At 37.5% G+C, this 22,048-nt stretch overlaps 1 protein-coding gene across 1 annotated transcript; it reads left to right on the top strand.

The window, feature by feature from the left end:
- Window positions 1-1,199: 1,199 nt before the first annotated feature.
- FBXO15 (F-box protein 15) lies at window positions 1,200-21,736 on the top strand (the record flags this gene model as incomplete). Its single annotated transcript, XM_079533276.1, has 10 exons — window positions 1,200-1,330; window positions 3,065-3,178; window positions 5,066-5,170; window positions 8,888-9,130; window positions 9,400-9,609; window positions 9,762-9,891; window positions 12,215-12,297; window positions 13,473-13,618; window positions 18,409-18,533; window positions 21,467-21,736. The coding sequence occupies 10 exons, from the start codon at window positions 1,200-1,202 to the stop codon at window positions 21,734-21,736; spliced, it is 1,557 nt and encodes a 518-aa protein (XP_079389402.1).
- Window positions 21,737-22,048: the final 312 nt, after the last annotated feature.

The raw sequence follows: 22,048 nt of genomic DNA, 5'->3' as shown, positions 1-22,048 counted from the left end.
AGTACTGTATCCAGGTCTGGAGCTCCCTGTACAAGAAAGATAGGGAGCTGTTGGAGAGGGTCCAGAGGAGGGCCACAAAGATGATCAGGGGACTAGAGCACCTCCCCTACCAAGACAGGCTGAGGGAGCTGGGCTTGTTCAGCCTGGAGAAAAGAAGGCTGCGGGGTGACCTCATTGCAGCCCTTCAGTACCTAAAGGGAGCCTACAAACTTGAGGGAACCTACTCTTTGAAAGGGTATTTAATAGCAGGACAAGGGAAAATGATTTTAAGTTGAGGGAGGGAAAATTTATGTTGGATGTCAAGGGGAAGTTCTTTACTGTGAGAGTGGTGAGGTGCTGGAACAGGCTGCCTGGAGAGGTTGTGGATGCCCCGTCCCTGGAGGTGTTCAAGACCAGGTTGGATGAGGCCCTGGGAAGCCTTGTCTACTATTAAATGGGGAGGTTGGTGGCCCTGCCTGTGGCAGGGGGGTTGAAGCTTGATGATCCTTGAGGTCCCTTCCAACTTGGGCCATTCTGTGACTGAGTTCAAATATTTGTTCCGTCTGGAGGAGAGGAGGCTCAGAGGAGACCTTATTGCTCTCTGAAACTACGGGAAAGGAGGCTGTAGTAAGGTGCAGGTTGGCCTTGCACATAACAGTGATAGGATAAGAGCAAATGGCTTCAAGTTGTGCCAGGGGATGTTCAGGTTAGATGTTAGGAAGAAATCCTTCTCATAAGGAGCAGTGCTGCAATGGCACAGGCTGCCCAGGGAGGTGGTGGATGCCCCATCCATGGAGGTGTTGAGAACCTTGTGGATGTGGCACTGAGGGACGTGGTCAGTTGGGATGGGCTGACGCTTGGACTAGACAGTCTTAGAGTATTTTCCATGATGATGATTATGTGATTCTATGACTTCAGAGCCAATTTTCCTGCTCTGTGAAGCATCTGTAAGAGGCACTGTAACAACAGTGTTTAATAACCCCAGCGCATTTGCCGTGCCAGTATATACCGGACCCACAGAGAGCCCGGCGTTACGCTTTCCTTCAGACCTCGATTTGGGTGCTCAGATCGCCGCGGTCCACACAGCGCGGTATCCCGAGCCTGCGAGCTCTCGTTGCCATTCAAAACCAACTCTGTACGAGGTGTAGCCGCTGGCGGTTCCGCCCTACCCCGCCTTGGAGCGCGGCGCTCCCCACCTCGCACCGCGCAAACCGGCTGCCATGGCGGTAGCCCGCGGCTCGGCCCTGCTGCAATGCGGCCGCGGAGCGGCACCTGCTCCAGCCGGGCTTGGGCGGCTGTGTTCTTTTACCTCGGTTGCCGCCTCTCGGTCCGGCCGGGCCGCCGTGCTCAGGTAATGGCCTCCCTGCTCGGTCTGAGAAGAGGCCGCCGAGGGTTGTCTGTTCCCCAGGGCTGCCCCTGGCACTTCTCCAATCGTCTGCGGCGGCGTGGGTCGTTGTCCTTTCCGTTGTTTCCCCTTGGAAACGCAGTCTGTGAGGTGCTTAGGGGGCTTTGTGGCAGATGTGCGTGTTGGAGGTCATGTAATAGATTCGGGAGGATTTCTCTGTGGAGTTTGTACTGAAGCCTACGGCACCAAGTTCAGAAGCAGGGTTGAGAAGACGCATTTCTACTAACGTTGTTGTGTAGTTCATTCCTCCCCTGTAGTTCATGTTGCTGGTTCATTCCTCCCCATTTTAACCTGTAAACAGAAGGGCCCGCCTTTCAAGAAGCCTTTGGAGTTGCTAGCTGAGGAGCAAAGCAGAAGTCAGAGTGTTGCTGTCATTGATGTTTATCTACACCTATACTGCTACATTTGGAGAAGGAGACAGGTGCTGTCACCACTCTCAGCTTCCTCTGTGTTTTCTGAAGTAGGATTGTTCCCTGGCCAGCTGCAAAACAATAAAGGGCAACGTTCACATTGCAAATACTACAGGGTATACAAGTGAAAATACTGATACAAAACTGAGTTCTACAAATTGAAAGCTAGCGGAACAGCAGTTGAGGTTGTTGTGCCTCTAGGGTAGAGTCTCTCCATTGGTAGAGAGGGAATTCAGCTGCTGTTGAACAGAATTTGGCTCTCAATCCTCTTAATGGCTCTTGAATAGTGCAGTTTGTTACAAACTGATTCACAGTGGTACTTAATCTCATTTTTGAAATGTACTTGATAATAATAACTCACATCCGTGAAACATTTACTTGACCTTCAGGGTGTATTTGACATCTGGTTACTTTTTTGTTGCTATTAATGTTGCTAATCTATTAGAGTTTGGCATCCAAACTGAAATATGTATGTTTTTGTGTAATATTTCTAACAATTCCATCCAAAAATATACAAGTAATTTGAAGATATTCTGATTGTGACTTACGAAGTTCATTCTTCCAGAAAACTAGGAAAAATTAGTTGCCAGTTTGTTTGTTAAGGTTTTGTGTTAGATGTATGCAAAATTGCTTTTTTTTTTTTTTTTAATTAAAAGAAAGTAATTTCTGTCCAAATTAATTTGTATTACTGAGCAATAAAAACACTAGTACCTTCTGTTGAACTATCGCCTGCAGTGTTGCTTGTATTTTAATAGGTGAAAACCTGCAATGAGAGTGTAGCTTTGTTTCAAATATGGTTCTGTTTTACAGTCAAGGGAACTCCTTTTGAGCCTTGACAACTTTTGAGAAAATCTCTAAGTATTGTTCTATTTGTTATTTTAGTAAAGCTGTATGGTTCAGAAATGTCTGTAGAATAATGCTGCAAACCAGAAGATTAATGCAGTGAGTTTGACTTAGTGTAGGGGCCTGTTTGGAGCTTGATTCTGGTGCCAACAGTGATGTGGCTGTCTAATAGATAGGAACACGCCATCAAATGCAATTTGGTTCGGTGGAGATCTGACTACTATGAGAGATTAATCACAGGAGAGAGTCCTGAGTTTGAATCTGCCATCTTCCTGATGTTAGGCATTTTAACTTGGTGATAATTGTTCAGATTATTTGATAATAATGAGTTACCATGTATTCCGTTTTACCTCAGCTGAGATGTGTGTGCCCAATATGTGTATTTCTTCATTGCATAATGATGTGACTAAGAGCTTTTATTTTATAGGAATATGTCACAGAGCTTTGCTGCTGGATCTAGGAAATATTCTGAAACTGTAAATGTCGACAGTCTGTGTTGGACACCTCCCATAAATTCAAAACCTAGTGTGTGCATTGAAAAGTAAGTATATCTTCAGTTTAAGAGAGGTAGAGTGCTTGCAGGCTATAAACCATCTTAAATTTATTAAGTTTGTGCATTGGACATGTCAGATGTTCAGAGTTGAAGAGATTTGCTTTCCTGACCTTCTGTGCTAACATTCTGATATTCTACTCCATATCCCTAAGTTCCCATGAAGTATGTAGGTCTTCTAAATGATATCAAGCCACGTTTTCCAAGTCATACAAAGCCTTTAGTAAATCCTTTGCAAATCAGGGAATGTGATGATCCTTAAAAATAAAACAGTGTTACTGTGTTACATAAAGAAAAGCCAACTTGGAGTAAAACTTCTGATGTTGTTTTTGATACTTACTGGTTTTTGTAGGGAGCCGAAATGGTGGAGTGAGGGGAAGGAAAATAGCTGCTGCAGTTGTGCTCCAAAGTAAATGCTTCTCTCCTTACTCGACACTGAAAGAGCACTTATTAATTATTTTGTTTTTGAAAATCTTTCAAGTTTCTACAAAAATACCTAAGAATATTTTTCATGAAGGATTGTTTCTTTGTTCCTTTGTTTCATGTATTTTTCAGCCTTCTGTGTTAGCCTTTTTTCTGTTTTTCATTGTATAACCAGTTCAATCCCTTGAACAGTGTTATTAGTTTGATATGAAAGGTGAGGAAAAAAGCTTCCTTCAAAGGAAAAATAATGTGGGTGTAGAAACTACTGTTAAGAACTCTAGATAAAACATATTACTTTAAACAATTTGTAGCTTTTCAAGAGATCATTTCTAAGTTTTCTCTGGAATAAATGCATTAGCTGTTTTGAATTGACACAGTTTGAATCCTTTTACTTAAATAACCATGCAAGTTTTGTCATGCTTGCTTCTCTTTTAGTACAACTAAATTTTTTAGTTTTAATACACACTGTGGAGTACTGGCATTATTATACTTATACGCTTGAAATCTGCATATATACATATATATATGGAATAAAGTGTTATAAATCAGCAGGTGTTTTAAATGATACAACTGGAAAAAAAAAAGAGACAAGGCTGAAGTGTTTATTTCACAGGATTGGTTTTTTTTTTTTTTTTTTTTTTTTTTTTTGGTGGTTTTGATATTATCATACTGCCATGCTCTAAAAAGTAAGAGTATAAAATACTTTTTAAAATTTACTTAATAAACTCTGTGCTGTTACCAGATACTACGGTAAGGGTTCAGGGTTTCTGTCTGTTAAAGTAAAAAATCATAGTGTCCTATCTCCAGTCTGTGTTCATTTGTACTTAGACTGCAGAAAAACCAGTGCATGTGGAATTTTGCAGCTGGCACCTGCAGTTCAGCAAGCCGCCTGACAGAAAATTAATGTTTTTATGCTTTTGCACAACTCTTATTTTGAAGTTCACATCTTTCTGTTAGCATAAATTAGAGTTGTGTGAGGCTTCAGAGCACACATGATTTGAATATTTTGATGAGATATAGCATGATCCCACTGTTGGACTGGGACGTTTCTATGCAGGTGCATCCTACCAGCACAGTCGGGATGGGTGGGTATACACAGTTCTGGTGGATGTTCGTGGATTAAATTGTAAAATCACTGTTAGAAGTGAGAAACTGAATGAGGTAGTTTTGTGTCAAACTGGGTTAAAGTTCAATGAAGGCGCAAACCCAAAACTTCATGCAATGTCTTATAACACTTTATTAGGTTGTTAGAAACTGTTGAAAGTGAATATGATAGATCAAAGATGAATTGGGATGCAAACCCTGCATATTAATTCTTGAGGTGAGGCTTGGTCTTGGGGCTCAAGATGGAGTTTTGTTCCCCTTTCACTCCAGTTTAGTGTTAAAGTTCTTTGCTATTTCCATTTCTGGTACTTGCAGACAAATCTAACCGGGTTTTTTTCTTCTGTTTTCCAGCATACCATCAGAAATGCTGATAAAGGTATTTTCCTATTTGGATGCTGTATCCCTGCTGCACGTTGCTTGTGTGAATAAGCGCTTCTATCAGCTGGCCAGTGATAAGTAAGGAAAGTGTGCTAGTCTCACTTGTACATTAGTTGAGTTTACCTGAGTTACTAGTCTTTCTAATCTAGTTTCACTGATGCCAGAGCACTGATGAATAGTACCCACTGGCAATTACTCTGCTGAAAGTGTATTGCATCGCTTACAGTACAATATGTTGTATGGAATTTTAGCTATGCGTGCCCTATTAACTTTAGTGGGAATTATCAGGCAAAACCTAAATACGATGCTTTGAAATGTTATTTTTTTGTAAAATTTGCATTTATTTCTGTTTGTATTCATAAGCACCTGCACTGGGTCGTTAGCTCAGGCAGTCCTTAGTGGTGTATAGACAGTAGCTTTGTGGAATTAAGCTTTGATAACTGTAGAAGTCCAACTTCTTTAGCTTTTTTTTTTTGGTCTGTTTGCAGAGGATTTGGCTTAGTCAAGTGATTGACTGGTGGCCTATATCTGTTGCTGTCTATCCAATTTTGGTGACTTTTAAATGAAAGGCCAGACATAAGTATTGGTGACTGTCTTGTTATTGTTTACACTGAGCTAATTTCAACATGACTTTATGAAGGGTTCAAGAGCTTTTGTTTGTACAGGTAACTAGAATACCTAGGAATCGTTTTTTTCCCCAGGATTCTGCTGCATTAGTATTATTTAAATGAGAAACATCTCTTCCTATACAGTAAGTTGCTACAGCTAATAGTCATCTGTATTTCACTTATCTGCCAAAATTTGGTCAGTTAACCTTTAGAACTTATGAATTTCAAGTGAAGGTCATAATCCAGATTTACTTTTTTTGAGGCTGTCAGCATGTGCATACATGTAAAAATTGTATAGTTAACACAAGTAATGTATCTTAATGTGCTTTTTCAACTTCAGAGTAGTAAAACAGGATTAAACTGTTGTAATTTGTCTGTTTCCATCTCAGCATTTCCATTTTCTAATCTCAGCAGTGATTGCTATATGGATGAAAATACGATTTGAGGATAAGTTGCTTTTCTTTATTGAGGAGACCGTCTGGTTCAGTAAGACTGGGTCGCTTCTTTCTGTTGGATTTCTATGGGCCTTCCTGAGTCCCTGAATCTTTTGGTGCATTAAGAGAAATTTCAACTGTGACGAATCTGGTATTTTCTTGGGCAGAGTATCTTCTTGAGAATAGCTTTGCTGTCATGGATGTACTTACTGTTAAGCAGGTTCAATGGCTCTTGACACAGCTGAGCTATCAGTCTTTCAGTATGGTGCATCTGTGATGCCCAGTGCTGTGTTTTGTTTTTGGGCTCTTCACATAACGTCTCCATTCCTTGGAATCGAAGTCTTCAATATAACTGTTGAAGCCAGGGAAATGTTTCTGTCCCCTCTTTCTGCCCTACCCCCAAGCTCAACATGTAGTAGTTCTCTTTCCTTTCTGTCATGTGATATTTGATCATTGGTAGAAGGTAACTGTATAACGTGACCTAAGAAGATAGAGCACCAGAAGATCTTTCAGATTTGCCTAGACCATTTTGCCAGTGTGGCCAAGTGATGAATGACAGCATGTGTCTGATTCTGGTGCTTGAGTTAGCATGAAGAGATTGAGTTGGTTTATTGTGATAGTGTCGGATAAGAGATCTTGAGGTGAATACTATTCTTAACACTATGAGGCAAAAGCCGCATGTAATCTGCTGTCAGAGGCAAATTCATGCTTCCTTGTTGGATGTCTTTAGGATTTCTGAGACTGATAGGTAGGTAGTTCCTGGGGTCATCCTTTTTGCCCTTCTTAAGAATGGTTATAATGTTGCCTTTTTTTTCAGTTGCCAGAGACTTCATATAACTGCCATGACTTTTTCAAGTATGGTTGAGAGTGTCTTGCTGACTACATCAGCCAATTCCCTCTGATCTCTGGGATACATGTCCTCCGGAGCCAAAGACATGTGGATGTTAAAGTTCCTCAGGTGATCACGAACCTGATCTTTGTTCACAACAGGAGGGATGTTGCTTCCCCAACCCCCTCCTTCCAAATCTCTCTCTCGAGGGCTGTGTGACAAGCAGTTATCAGAGAAGATCAAGGCAAAAAATTTGATTACCTCAGCCTTCTTGTCTTGTCATTTTTGGTTTTCAATACTGAAATCTTTGGTGTTTTTTTTAAATGAGATTGTTCTCAGTAGTGCTTTTTCTCTCCCTGACCTGGCTGTTAACCTTTTTTTTACCATTCACAGAAGCTTATGTTGAGAAGCTGTGAGGTCTATGCGAAATTCCTGAATATTTCTTCATCAATAACAGAGTCTGATTAAAGGCATGTTGAGGCTTATTCTCAGCTAGGAAAATTGGACGGGTTTTCTTGGGTTGGAGGTAGAGGAATACATTCAGTCCTTGAATGCTTTAATAATTCCTGAAGGAGGGAGAAGAAGTGCATTGCAAAGCACATTAGAGTAAGTTTGTCCTGAGGTTAAGTGAGATTTGGCAAAGGTAATGTTGCAGATAAATCACTGAGAATTTCTCTCTTGAGAATTTGATTTCTGCTATTAGTTTTCTTTAGCAGTTATGTAGGCTTCGTGAGTTCAGAATTAGCAGTCTAATTGGCAACAGTAATTTGCAGATTATTGTTTGAGTTCGTCTAACATCTTGTACTCAGTATCTCTGTACTACCCTAGAGATAATTGAGAGCTGGGAGAGAAATAAATCCTCTTGCCTTTCCTAGCAGAAAAGAGGTGAATCTGTCATTCCTCTTGGGTAATTCTTTGATCTTGGTATCCAGAGCTCTTGGGAAAAAAAAATGCAGACGGATTTGACTTGTCATTGGTATTTCCATCATAAATAAGTGAAAAGCTTTGAGCAGTCTGGATTGTATTTCTTCAGTAACTTTTTTTCACTGGTTATTTTTCTTTGAGGAGAATGCATCATTGTTTGGGGGTGGAATTTTCAAAAGCAACTACTTAAACTTATACAGTTTTCATTTATGTCATGGTATGCCTATGTTGTCTTTGGATTTTACCTTCTCAGGAAGACAGACAAGACTTTTTTCTTTCATTCCTGTTGATAACTTTTTCTCAAATCTGAATGTATTATTTTTTAATATCTGCTCAGTGACTGTAAAGGAAGAAAGTAGCAGTATAAAGCAAAGGAAGACTTAAAAATCGCTTATCTATTGTGTTATTGAAAGGCAAAGTACAGTGGAAAGTCCAAGATAAAGATTCTACTTTTTAGAGCACTATCCTAACGTTTTCTTTTAATGTATTTGTGATATTTATCAACCTTGCTGGCAAATTTTATGAATATATTGGGTAACTTTTTTTTTTTTTTTTTTTTTTTTTTTTTTTGCTGTGGAAGAGCAGGAAGTTCTAAGTAGATCTCACTTATACTGTAGAAGAAAAAGTATATTCAAAGAGTCTGTATCCTCTGAGATGGCCTCATAAGCTCATAAGGCATGCTGACTGACATCTACCATCTTTTAGCATTGAGGTTTACACTTGATATGAGCTATTCAGAGATCATCATATGGAAAACTGTAAAACCTGTGCCTCTGCAATGACCAGTATATGGGAGGCTACACATTCATGCCCTCTTTAAACTTAGATTTAGATTAAGCCCGATTTGCTGATACTCTGGGACTTCATATTTTCTACCAACGTTATGCTCAGTGATAACCGAGATCTGCTTGTGTAAATGGACTTTCTATTGTATTGCTGAAGTGACTTGATGGTTACTGCTTATAATTAAGTAACTTCCTATGTGTTCTTTTTTTTCCAGTGGAATCTGGCTGAAAATCTATTTCAGTTGTTTTCCAGCAAAACGGAGAATCTGGAAAAATGAGTTTTTACGGATGGAAACTGTTCCTTCGAGCTGTGCTGTTGTAGAGGATAGAAAGCCTGGATACTGGAAGAAAGAATACATCTTGAAACAAATAGCTGCTGTCAAAACTAGAGTAATGCAACTTGTTAAACCTGTAGATCCGTGTACAGGTCTTCCATGTAAAAACCAAAATGCTATAAAGTAAGCAATGCCTTGTCACAAAAGACGTTTACTCAAGAAAAATGTACAGAATGTTAATGGCTTTGCAAAGCTGAGGAAATGTGAAAATAGATCTATAAAATGCACGTTGTGTTGTGAAGGTACAACTATAGCCTATGAATGATTTAAATGAATAGCAATTAATTCAAATTTAGAAATATTATTGTAAGCATAGTTACTTTGAGAACCTTTGTGAATGCTTTGTTTGTTTTTCTAAACACTCCTGTTCTTTCTCAATCCCTGAATAACAGAGCCTCTGGCTTGAGTTGGATAATTGTTCTAAAGGACAAAAGTGGAAAGGAACACGTAATGGAGAAGGCACACCTATCATTTAAGCACACATCTGTTAGTATATTTTGGTATGGTACAGGTTGGCCATGCTTAGACATTCTGTCAACTCTAAAATTATTTGGAGTTATACCACTGCTTCCTGGCCAAAGCGCAGCTTCCAGCAAGAATGGGTGAGTTTTAGCATAGGATTTTTGACATTTTTATTGTTGTTACTTGTTGATAATTATGCTGTAGGAGTGATCCTAATTTGTTTCTTTCCTAGAAAGTCTATCTGTATTATGTCTGTAATCTTGTTACTATATTCTGTGTGTTCTTATCACAGTCCTCGTCGACGTTCCTTAATTGCTGAGTATTCTCTCTCTCACCTGACTGAAAGCAGTGTAGCAGTTGGGTCTGATAACCTTGTCCAACTCTTCAGTTTGAATCCAGGACTTGTTGTAGGACTGTGGAAGGTAAGGAAACATTTTGCTTTTTAGTTTTATTGCATCTTTTCTGTTTATTTATTTATTTACTTACTTTGGATTTTAGAGCTCTTGTCTAAACTAAAAGCAGGAAAATACAGGTAGAAACAGTCATTTGATCATTTACTGTACTCTAAAAAGCAGTCACAAGTGTATCTGTACTTACAAACAAAAAAGCCTCTAAGTTAAGAACTGTTTTATATCAATGTATTAGATACTGTAAAGACATTATTTCTGTGTTCAGTTGTATTTATTTTGCAGTCATTGTATGTCAAATTTTGATTACTCAAAGACATTTTAAATAGCAGAGTTTTGAGGATGACAGTGCTTCGCAGCCCCTGTACTCATTCCTTGACCTGTTCCTTTCAATTTAAAGCAATACGTTCCTACAAAGCACCTTGGAAGCCAATTGCTTCCCTTGGTCTACATCACCAAGTAATTGTATCCTATTCTTAGCAGTGGTAAGGCTGTAAGTAGTGCTCTTGTGGGGATGCTCTGTGATATTCAGTGTCTAACTAAAGTATCTACATTGAGGGGTTAGTCTCCGTGAGCTGTACATAGAGATGAACATCTTTTTGAGAGCAGGTCAAAACTTCTAAAGCAGATATCTGCTTAGAAGGAATCTGCATCTTCGCACTGGATGGATATGTTGGGACCCAGGTGTCTTCCTGAAGTGGTTTAAAGCAAGATTCTGTGAAAGTCTGGTTCAAACATTCTGCTCTTGGGTTGAGTTCAGGGGCGGCAGCCATTCCTTGTTCCCCCTGCCATGGCTATGAGGTAGATTTAATTATACTCTTTAGCACTGGCAAGGAGCTTTGCTCAGGGAGGCTATGAACAGTAACTCAGAACTATTTTTATTTTCAGCTGGGAACTCTTGCTATCTCAAATACACACAATTACCAGAGAGGTACTGTTTAAAACCACGGAAAGGATGCTTCACTATTACTTAAAGGAGTCAGTTTCCTAGAAATCTTGGGACTGGGTGACATCTGCAAGCCTGATACTGACTTTCTCAATCTTTGAAAAGCTCAAATAACTAAACAACAATTTCCTTTGATATTCAGATGTTATTTAGTAGATTGGTGTCCCTGTGTTGTTGTCCCTATGGTTGTGTTGATATGTTAGCTCTTCCTGTGCTTGGAAGAAGAACTTCAGCACCTGGAAATGGTTTAGATATAAGTTCCACAAATGTGTTAACAATTGATTGTCACGTTCTAATACATTTTTCCTGCTTAATCTTTGAGCAGCTGCTCTTGCTTGCTATGTGGGCAGAGTAAGCATAGGCAGTTAGTTGTAGATTAATGTAATAGTCATAGATGCCCGACATCTTGGTTTTTAGACATAGCTTGGCAACAGAACAGAAATGGTTGATGCTAGTTGTCTTGACTACCAAAAACAGGTTATGTGGGCTTTCTGGTATTTGGAAAGAGGAAGATGGGGAGATGCCGTGACTAATGAATCTGTCTCATTATATCTTCTATAGTTTTAATTTTACACTACAAAAGTATGGGTATAGCTAAAAAAATTTGTGATTGGGGGTGTAATTTTCTATTTGGTGACCCAGAGAGATGAAAACAATAGTGGACTGCTTTTTAGGAGTATAATAGAATGCTGACAGTGAACACTTTTACCACTGATGTGTATGCAAATATGTGACTTAAAAATGCATTTTTCTTAACAAAGTGAGAGGTAGAATCTTTGTATTCTCTAATTCTGCAAGTAAAATATATATCTTTGGCTCTGTTTAGTTCTCAACACAAGCTTTAATTTTTCTTTGAGCTATTCAGGCCTATAGAATGTATGTCTTACCACTTTTCCAGTAGTATACAATCTAGTGAAGACATCTAGGGTTTTACTTTGAAATTCAGTTTTTCTGTTGAATAGCTCCATAAACACTGATGTTTACCCTCTTTGCAAATAGTTCCTTATGGATGTAAAGCTTGATGCTTAGGTATTCAGTAGCTGAGAGTAAGGTCTATTTAATTCTTCTTAGGTATCCTCCTTGAAGTGGTAAGTAGGTGCTAGAGAGGTAAGATTCATGAATTGTTGATGCTAAGTTTTGCCTTGGCATAGCTAGTTTCCTTGCTTTTCCCCATGAAGCAGGAGTGCAGTGATCTTTTACATACATTCTGTACTCTTATGAAAAGAGTAGCAGTTATAGGAGTATTTGTTCATGTGTTAAATGGTGCCATTATTACAATAACAGGCAGGGTAATAAGCAGCAGCATTTATCAATGAATTTTAATGCTCAGGAAGACCTTGTAAAAAAGAGTATTTCCAGATGAAAATGCACCTACTTTAATTATCTTTGCAGGAAAGTAATGAAATTGCTTTTGTTATGGTGAGTCTTCATTATCATCAACTTCTTGAGAGAAGTGCTTTGGGTTCTGCAACAGTGTAAGTTTGTTTTTTTTGTTTTCTTTTTCCCCTTCTTTGTGGGCAATAAAGATAACCTTATGAGTAAAACTTTTAGTTTTCCAATTAGAATTGGTTGCTGATAAGAGTTTGTATTTAGGCAGTAATTGACCATTCTTGTTCAATAGAAACAAGTTAGGGTAACTATATACAAAGGTACAGAAGTATTTTTCTACTGAAATGTTGCCATTGTTATGCTGTTAAGGAGATGATTCAATCATACAAGTATTTGCTATTTTGAAAAAGTTAGAATTATTCTCTTTCTCCAAATACTTTCTCCCTTTTCACATGCAGGCCTTTCATTTCCTCCTCTCAGAAGGAGACCTAAAAGAAGACATTTTAGGGCGTGGGAAAATAATTTTAAATTGTATAAGAGGGAAGAAAAAAAATCCTAGTATATTGGTAAGGTGCCTTTCAGTCTGGTCGTAAAGGTGACTGAATTTCCTATGAAGTGTTTTCTTCCTGTGTAAATAATATCTAGAAATGGTTTGAAATGGTAAGAACATTTTTAGCTGTAGCAGATTATTTTAGAGATTTATTCTCCCCTCCTCCCACCTGCTCAACTTGCTGCTCAGACAGAGTTGTATATGCTAGTGGTAGTCTTGCATGCCTGCTATAACTTGGTATGACTTTTTTTTTTTTTTTTTCATTTAAGGTAAGACTTAATATGATCTCTCTGAACAGCGAAAGGACACTATGTAGGATTTGCTCTGGAATTTGGGCTCTACTGATCATTTGTGTGCAATAGTTTAGTAGTCACAGACAATAACTGATATTCTGGAGAAGTCTGTCTCTCACTGGCTTTTAGATTTGTAACTAAAACGATGCATTTTTCTTCTTATGTGAACAAGTCTGTATTTAGGAGTGTTACAGATGTCTCTTTTAAAGTCGACTCTTGTATTTTCTGCCTTTGGCTAGACTGGACAGTTTCCTAATAAGCTGTTAGAGAAACATGATGAACTGGAGATGTTTGACTTTCAAAAGTATTGGCAAAAAAAAAAAAAAGCGAATAGGGTATCTTCCAAATTTTTTTTTTCTCATAACTTCTCCAAAATTATCCTCTCAGTGTAGGCTATATATTGTATCTCTTTGTATTAAATTCTTCCCTGTTGCTTAACTCAGTTGCTTTTTTTTTTTTTTTTTTTTTGACTTAACAGTCAGTACGTTCTTCAACCTGATAAACCTGTGCTGGATGATATTGACCCGGAATATGGACTGCATGACTACGACCTACATCTTGATATGCACGGTGGAAAGCATACTTACATGTGTGGAACATTCAAGAGTCTCTTCTGCAGAAAAGGTTGAATTCACAGAACAGTAACGTCTGTTTATAAAATTATCTCTACTGTTATGTTTTCCCTCTTATATTCAGTTTACCTCTGGTAAGGGAAGAAACTGATATTAATTTTTAGAGCGAACTGTAATTTTTTGTTGCATTATTTCTTTATATTTGCATGGTGTTTCATAAGGTTTTGTAAGCTTGCTCTGTGTGAAGTCTGTCTGCTATTACATTAACATATGTTGGGCCTGAGCTGTACGTTCTGTAGATGATCAGGATGCTTTCATTTGGTTCAGTGCAGTGGCACAGCTTTTTGCTCAGGTTGATGTTCTTGCCTACTTTTATAATATAAGGGACCTACTTGTGCAACCTGGTGTAGGGAACCTGCTTTGGCAGCGGGGTTGGACTCGATCTCTGGAGCACCCCTATGATTCTGTGATTCTGTGACAGTGAGGTTCTTCTCAGACAGTCTGGAGACATGCTTCTGTAGAATTCTTCTCAAGCAAACTGTAGGTACATGGAAGGATGCATATGTAAATGTATTTATAAGATATTCTTCAGACTTAAAGATTTACAGCTTTTATGTAGGTCAGTTTAAGGTTGCCCATTCTGCCATTCTTTTTTGTGTGTGTGTATTAAAAAATTTCCTTGATTATTTTTAACTATATTGTATTTTTTAATTCTTTTTTTTTTTTTTTCTTTTAATAGGGTTGTTTATATTCAACCCAAATTAATAATTCACTAAGGTTTTGCAAAACCACATGGATAATCTTTCTTTTGGCTTGGCTTTAACACTGCCCTGCCTACAGCTGCACAACTGTTTGACAGCAGCAGGAGTCTCTGGGAACAAGTGGTTCTCTAAGAATCCTCCTGGAGTGACTGTTACATTCCTGAGTAAGCTTTACCAGCAAAGATCTCTTCTGCTGGCATCTTTCATTCACAATATAAGTTAATCTGGTGACAGAGCCCTTTCTGTTTATTTTTTCATCCTGCATATTATTCACTTACAACAATGCCAACAGATTCTGTGAAGCTGGCCAGAGATGTGTTTTTCTTGGAGACAGTTACTACTGAGTATTTTTGTATATGCATGTTTGTAAGTAAATACTGTAACTTGTTAAAGCTAAGCATTAACAATTTAATATGCCCACTGAACTCTCTATTGACAAATGCATGAACAGTGAAACTGCAGAAAATATGAATACTCGCTCGTTTGTTGCATAAAATTCTGTTTTTCTGCCATTTTTTTCTTTTTAAATAGAAGGTCCTGCCTAATCTCATCCTTTCCCTAGCCCACAAAGCAAATGTATTGGTTTAAAATGCAGAAGATAATTGCTTAGTCAAGCTTGAAATCGTTTTTCATAAATCTCAGATCTTAAAAAATAAGGCACCATGAATTAATTATTACTTCTTACTGTTTTTCTAATAAGGATACCAACAAGCCTTCTGTTGATTTCTGAAAATACTGTGTTTAAAGAAGACAGCAGAGGGCACTGTTATCAGGCTTGACTGTTCTGCAGTGTTGGAAGAATTCAAATGTAGGCTGCAGGCTTTTGTGTAGCATGCGCTGTTGTAGTCCTTTGAATTTGAAACGTTTGAAACATACACATTTTCAGATTCCCTAAAAGGTCCAAGCTTGAAATAAAGAAACATGAGGAGATTAAACTTCAGTGAATTTTTATCCACGTAGCAATAGAAATCTCTACTGAGATGCTATTATTACAGGAATCCTCTTTATACCTTTAGAAGATCTTTTATTATTATTATTATTATTATTATTATTTTGTGTGAATTGGCCAGGGAATGTGGGTGGCTGTTTTTCTATCTTTTTTCCCTGCTTGTTTCTGAAGTAAATGCCATGTTTTATTGTCTAAAATGAAAATCCGTGGCTCCTAGCTGTCCAGCTGCAAAAGATAAAGCAATATGTGGCACATCTACTTTATTGGTATTACTTTTTTGCTACTTAGAAGTTATAAGAAGCTATAAAGAAAGGAGCTGAAGTTCTGATGCCATCTAACTTTGATAGTTAGAGAATGTTTTATGATCACTAGTATTTTCTTGTCTGTTTTGACTTTGTGTCCTTTAAATGCATGAGGAAGTCACTCCATTCTGCTCTCAGAGGATATCAGCCAGCTGAAGCTGTGGTTCTGCAGGCAAATAAGCTCATCTGTCATCTTCCATATAGTTGTACAGTAATTCCTTTTGGAAAATGCTTGGTTTCCTCCTTAGTTTCTGTTTGAAAATAATGTAGTGAGGCGGTTTATGGCTCTCTGCTGTAACATAGCTTCACAGTGATTTGTTGTCTTTCTTTTTGCTCTTTCTAGTTAAGGTGGTGCTTCAGAAAGTGTAGGTGAGTCCAAGCCTGTATTTCATGGTTTGAACTTTGTTTTTTGGTTCTGTTTAACAACAGTCATTTCTATTTCCATGGGGTGATTCTGAAGAATGGAGGATTCCAACATAGTGAGAAGTCTTGTGTTATCTTAAAATTCTCTACCCATCCAGACTTATCTTACAATTAGGAATATGATGTGCTAGAGGCAATTTTTACAACCTGAAGCACAGAACATTTTTCAGATGTCATACTGAAGTTTTACTTAGTTACCTTTTTTACATTGTGAAGCTATAGACACTGCTGCGTTACCAGCAGAATAACTTCTGGGTACTGCAGAATAACTGTTTTATTTGTTCTAATTGCTTTATTTATCAGCTTTTCATTAGTATCCAATAATGCTGTGTTCATTCTTGCTTCTCTGTGTTCAATTCTTTCTGCAAAATTCATAGCATTAAATTAAAAAAGTTATATTGCACTTCAATGAACCATGTGGATGTACTAAGTGTGATTTCAGTTTTTTTTTTTTTTCTTTTTTTTTTTTTTAGTTCATACTTGTGCTGCAGTAGCTAGCTTTTTCAGCACCCTGTTTTGGCTGTTGTTTACCGTTTTATTCTGTTTCCTTATGTTTAAACAGAATCGCTAACACATTACTGTTGACAGGTACTGTAGGAGGAATATGCTAAAAGATTTCAAATTGAATGTATTAGAAAACTTTCCTTGTTTTCAGAAACCTGTGACAAATTTTTACATCTGACTCATGCAAAAATCATGAATCTAGCTTTTAAATAAACATTCTTGAAATGTATTTACCTAGCTCTTCAACTCTTCAAGGATAGCTTTGTAGCCCTATGGTGGCCTAAGCTTCAGTTTTGTAGTTTATTAATACTCATTGTCACTTGATGTGTTGTGCCTTGAAAATGTAATAAGGTGATTTATTTTGTGTGTGTGTGTGTGTGTGTTTAGAGTGCTTGTAAGATTTGTTTGTAAAATATTGCATTGTGTGTTTGGAATTTTTTCACTTGACCTTGAGGATTGATTTGTGAATTTAAATTATTTCAGCACTGTAAGGCATGTTGTGGCCACCAGAATTGGTGAAACACAGCATTGTCTATGAAAATAACATTAAGTCATCTTTTACAATTAAGACCTGCTTAACAAATTCACTTGGCCACATAGGCACTCGTAAGTGCCTATGAACTATTGAGTTCTTTCTTTCTTTTGCTTGTTGACTGATGTTATTTTACATTTCCTTTATAAAAGCTCATCTTTAAGTGCGGGCTTTTAATGTTCACTCTGTAGAGCCTGAATATTTATCTTGAATGAAATCTTGTCATTGGATTTGATTTACTGAAGTTGGGAACTGAATCACTTGGGTAGGTACCAGGTATACTTAGCAGGTTTTTTTTTTCATGTTGAACTGGAACCTGGATGGGAATTCTGCTTGTTTTTCCTCTTTGGGTTTTCTAATGGGACTTCACTACAAGGATAATGGATGTCTTGCCAGGAGTGATGCATTTTGCCTGGAGACATGCGCTGGCTAAATAGTCAGGCCCGCAGGATGGTAGTCCTCAGCAAAAAGTCTAGTTGGGAGTCACTTGTGGAGCAACACAGTGATCAGTATGGGTTCCAGTCTTATTTAATATCTTTAAAAATGATCTAGTGTTTCTTTAGAAGCTTGCTAATGGCAGAAAACTAGGGTGGAGTGACAGATCTTTCTCTGATTGTTTTGCTGCCATCCAGAAGAACCTCAACACACGACATTTAGACTCAAGACATGTGAAGCTCTGCATTTGATTCCAGACATCAGTACTTACTGGATGCCACCAAGCAGTTTTGCAGAAAATAATCTGAGGGTCCTGGTGGGCACCAAGCTGAATATAAGGCAGCAATATGCCTTTCTTGCTAAGAAGGCTAATGGTATCCTAGGTTGCATTGATCAAAGCACTGCCAGCAGGTGGAGGGAAGTGACCCTTTCCCTCTTCTCTGCTCTAATGAGGCCACACATGGACTGCTGTGTTTGGTAGCCGTGTTTCCTGCTTTTCAGGAAGCAGAGAAATAATAATAGTAAACAAAAATGAAGGGAAGATATTTAATCACTTATTTCATGTATTACACGTTAACCTTGACTTCTGGGGCAGGCAGTGATGGAGGCACTTCTGCACATGACTGACATTAAACATGAAGTGTATTCCTTGCATCTTGCATAACTCCTTTAGGTAGCCATCAGATCTGTATACTCAAAATTTTTTTAGCTGCTGTTTCTGCTTTGGATCATGGCATCAAAGCTCTGAATTGTGACTTAAATTCTCTGTGATGTGCTGGGTAGTTAGCTGGTGGTGTATGTCTGAGTTGCTTTATAGGTGAGGAGGTGGCAACTAAAGGTACAGAGGGAAGTAGAGAGAGAAGAAAAAATATTTGCAGTGTGTTTGATTTGGTTTTATTTGTGGAAGTATAATGTTATGTATGTTAATATTTTCAGGTGACATTGAAAATGGATATTTGAAGCTCACAGTTGTAAGCTTAAAGGATAACGCAAAGCACATACCTCTTATTGGGACAGTTGGCTTATCCTGGGAAACAACTGCCTTTAAAGGCATTGTAAAGGTCAGTCAAAAATACTTCTCATTTCTGGAAACGTTCATGTCTAAATAGGATTATGTATATATGTTCTAAATAAGATATTAAAAAATTTTTTGTTTAGAGAATAGAATCCATGATAGACCCATTATGCATGTTTGCTGATGATTGCAATGCTTTTGACACAACAAACATGCTGTGTCTGACTAGCAGTGCTTGGAAGCATTGGACCAACAAGGTACTGCAGATGTGCAAGTGCCTTTCTTTCTCCTTGCAAGCAATAAATCTTGAACCTTGGGGAAATACTGTTATGTTGCAGCATGTATGTGCAATGAAAGTTAGAAACTTTTGAAGAATACTGAAACGCCAGTGCACACCGTCAGAAAATACAGCCTGCATTCAGTCAGAATTTAGCTCTTGAGTCATGCAAAGGGGATCAGCTGGATTAAAAAACTGTATTATAGAGGACTTCTCTTTTGTTTTCCTGTATAAAATTCCTAAAAGAATGGTTTTGAAGAAAGATCAAATGCAGTTGTGTAGACTTTGCAGTAGTGGAGGCGCATGTTTCTAAATGCACTTCAGCTGCTTTGAAATTTCGGAAGTACCAAAATTCCTGCGAGTCCTACTATAAAATAATTTTGTTCAACATTTTATTTCAGTTTTGACATTTACTTTGAAAAGAGTAAAGCAATTAATAAAACTGCTCTTCTCCTAATCCTGCATAAAGGTGGAATGAGGCACTGTTTGATAGCATAGTGGTTTGTTCATAGGCATTAACATAAGCCACTGTTTATGTCAAGCAGCTTTCCTGTGCAATGAAGAGTACAAACTTTATCTTAAAATGTAGTAACCAATGTGTATCTGTTGAGAAGATTAACTAGAATTGAGCTTGAATTAGAGTTTCCATCCAGTCTTTTCTTTGTAATTATTTGTAGCAGTTTTTTCCCTTGTTTACATGGTGACTGTGATGTCCAGTCGCATATTTTTCCCTCAGTTTGTACCAAACTATTTTGAATTAGGTGTTTTCAAAAGGACTACAAATCCTTCTGCTCTTGCTGTTAATAAGAATACTGTATGTTATAGTAGAAGGAATTCTAGCTAAGGAAATATTTCTTAAGACAATTCTGTCCTTTGTATTTGCAACATAAGTTATTCTGAATATTTGCTTTTAGGAAAAAAATAAATATCAGTCTTTTTTTAAATGCCTCATTTTATGCTGAGAGCTTGCTCATGTTGACACATAGCTGTAGGTAGAATTCAATTTAGCTTTTAACATAAATCTCTAAAATTCTTAAAACAAGTGAAGGCCAAATAAAATCAGTGACAAGAGCAGAGTATGACGCTATTTTGAATTTATTTGAAGTTCATCTGATATTCTAAGAAAGAAAGAAAGCTTTCTTTGGCATTGCTGGATCTTTGTTCTGAAAACAAGTTATTGAATTACGTGAACACATGGAGAAAGAAGAGCTACCAATGGTCAGGGTCACCCTGCTTTACTTTTCACGTTTGGCCTTTGAAATGTAAAGTGTCAGATTAGAAAATAGTAATTCTTAGAATTGCAGAACCATCCAGTTGCAAAAGACCTTTGAGATTATCAAGTGCAAGGATCAACCTGACCTACCATTCCTGTCTCTAAGCCATGTCCTCAGAATATACTGCCTCTTCTGAGCCTTCTCCTTTATCTCAGTAGCAATTGTAAACACAGAGCCACTGTGTAAAATATCCACCAGATTTTATAAAGGTAAGAGCAGAAGCTCGGTCCCACTAACAGTGACTTGAACACTGCTGATACCATCTCAGTAGGGAGGTGGGTCTCTTACAGTACATATTTTTCCCTAGGATTCACTTGAGACTACTGTGTGTCAAGTGGTAATTATACCTAATATAAGTTATTAAATGATCATCAAATTTAGTTTGAATTGTATATTCTCAATGTAGTCTGTATTAACAAGCTTAAGGAAGCCTCTGTATCTCATTTAAGGTTTTGCCATCTGCTCTGTGTTGTTTGTTTGAAGTACAATAACACTGAAGAAATTGTTAAAGCAACAGAAACACAGCTATATAGTACTGAGAAATAAAGCATTCCAAATACTTTCTTGACATGGAATGTGCGATGTTGTGTTGGTTATGCTTTTGGAACAAATGATGCTTCTGGAAATAATGCATATATACAACGTAATTAAGACAGACTGATTCACTTAATGATTCAGAATTGCTGAGAATAGGTAACAACTGATGGTAACAATAATAAGCAAGCCGCGTGCTTTTCAGGCACATAAATAAAACCTTCACTTTTCAAGTGCCCCAGAATTGGCATCCTGATTTTAGCCTGAGAAAGTGATGTAACTGTGTAGTGTTCTAAGGAAATATTTTTCAAGAAATTTTTAACAGGAAGAATTATTTGGAGGGCAGAACAATGTATTAAAATAATACCTTTTTGGGAATTGATGCTTGCAGCCATAGAGAAAGTCGCCTTTCCATTATAGCTGGCAAATAGAGTAACTGTCTGTGTTGGCTGCCTGAAGGGTGATTTCATCGTGTGTTTTTGCAAGGATTGCTGCATTCATGGAAGTTGAGACTTTAGTTTGAACTTAAGTTTATTTCTCACATTGAAAGGATTATCTCTTTTTTTGAACCTCAGACTTTAAAGGCTTAAAAAGTCTTCAAGAAATAACATCTGCTTTAGGGTGGCAGTGCTACCTTCTGTTTTGCAATTTTTTGATGCTTTGAGTTTTTTTGATGCTTGTATGATGCAAATTTGATTTCTGTAAGAACTCTCTAAGTAAGTACCTTGGTTTGTGGTAATCAATGAAAGATTATCAGTTATATTTTTGAATTTTTTTCCTTCATTCCAAAACTTGCTGTCTACTGAAACCTTTGTATTTCTCCCTAAAATCAGGGATAGAACTGTTTACTGTGCCTTGGTGTAGGAAAGTAATCTCTTCTGCTTTTGTTTGTAGGACTGTTACATGATGGATGTTACTGTCTTGGATGAAACTCAAAAACCCTTCTGGTGTTTCAGTGCCCCAGTTTGCATGGAACTCTCCTCCAAAGTGTCCAACCTTTATGATTATATGGGTCATATCTATACCACAGTCTATGCAGATTCAGAAGGTAAAGTCTGTGCTGAGTTGGTGTGGCTGGAAGAAACCAAAGAGTATTTCATAGTCAGTCTTGTTCTTTACATAAGCACTGAAAAGGTTAATAATTGGTATGGAACAAAGTACTGATATAATTATATTGTTGCTTTCCTTGCTTTAAAATAATAATAATAAAGTGAACCCTGTGTATTTCATGTTTAAAATTTAATGTGAATGGGTAATACTATTTGCAAGTTTTGCACTTTTGGCTTTTCATTAACAAGTAAAACTGCGTACATCTGTTAATTGACATTGGATAAATTGAAGAGGAACATTGATAAAAAAAATTGTGGTTTTTTTTTTCCTGTTAAACATCACATTGTTAGTCTGTTGCTGGTACTGTACACATTGAAAATATTTTTAGGAATAATTTTTTTTATAGACACCTTTGAGTATAGTTAA

This window comes from Tetrao urogallus (genome assembly GCF_951394365.1).
Source record: "Tetrao urogallus genome assembly, chromosome: 3".
Lineage (NCBI taxonomy): Eukaryota > Metazoa > Chordata > Aves > Galliformes > Phasianidae > Tetrao > Tetrao urogallus.
The sequence above is the reverse complement of the archived record's forward strand: the minus strand, read 5'-3'. Positions and strand labels throughout refer to the sequence as shown.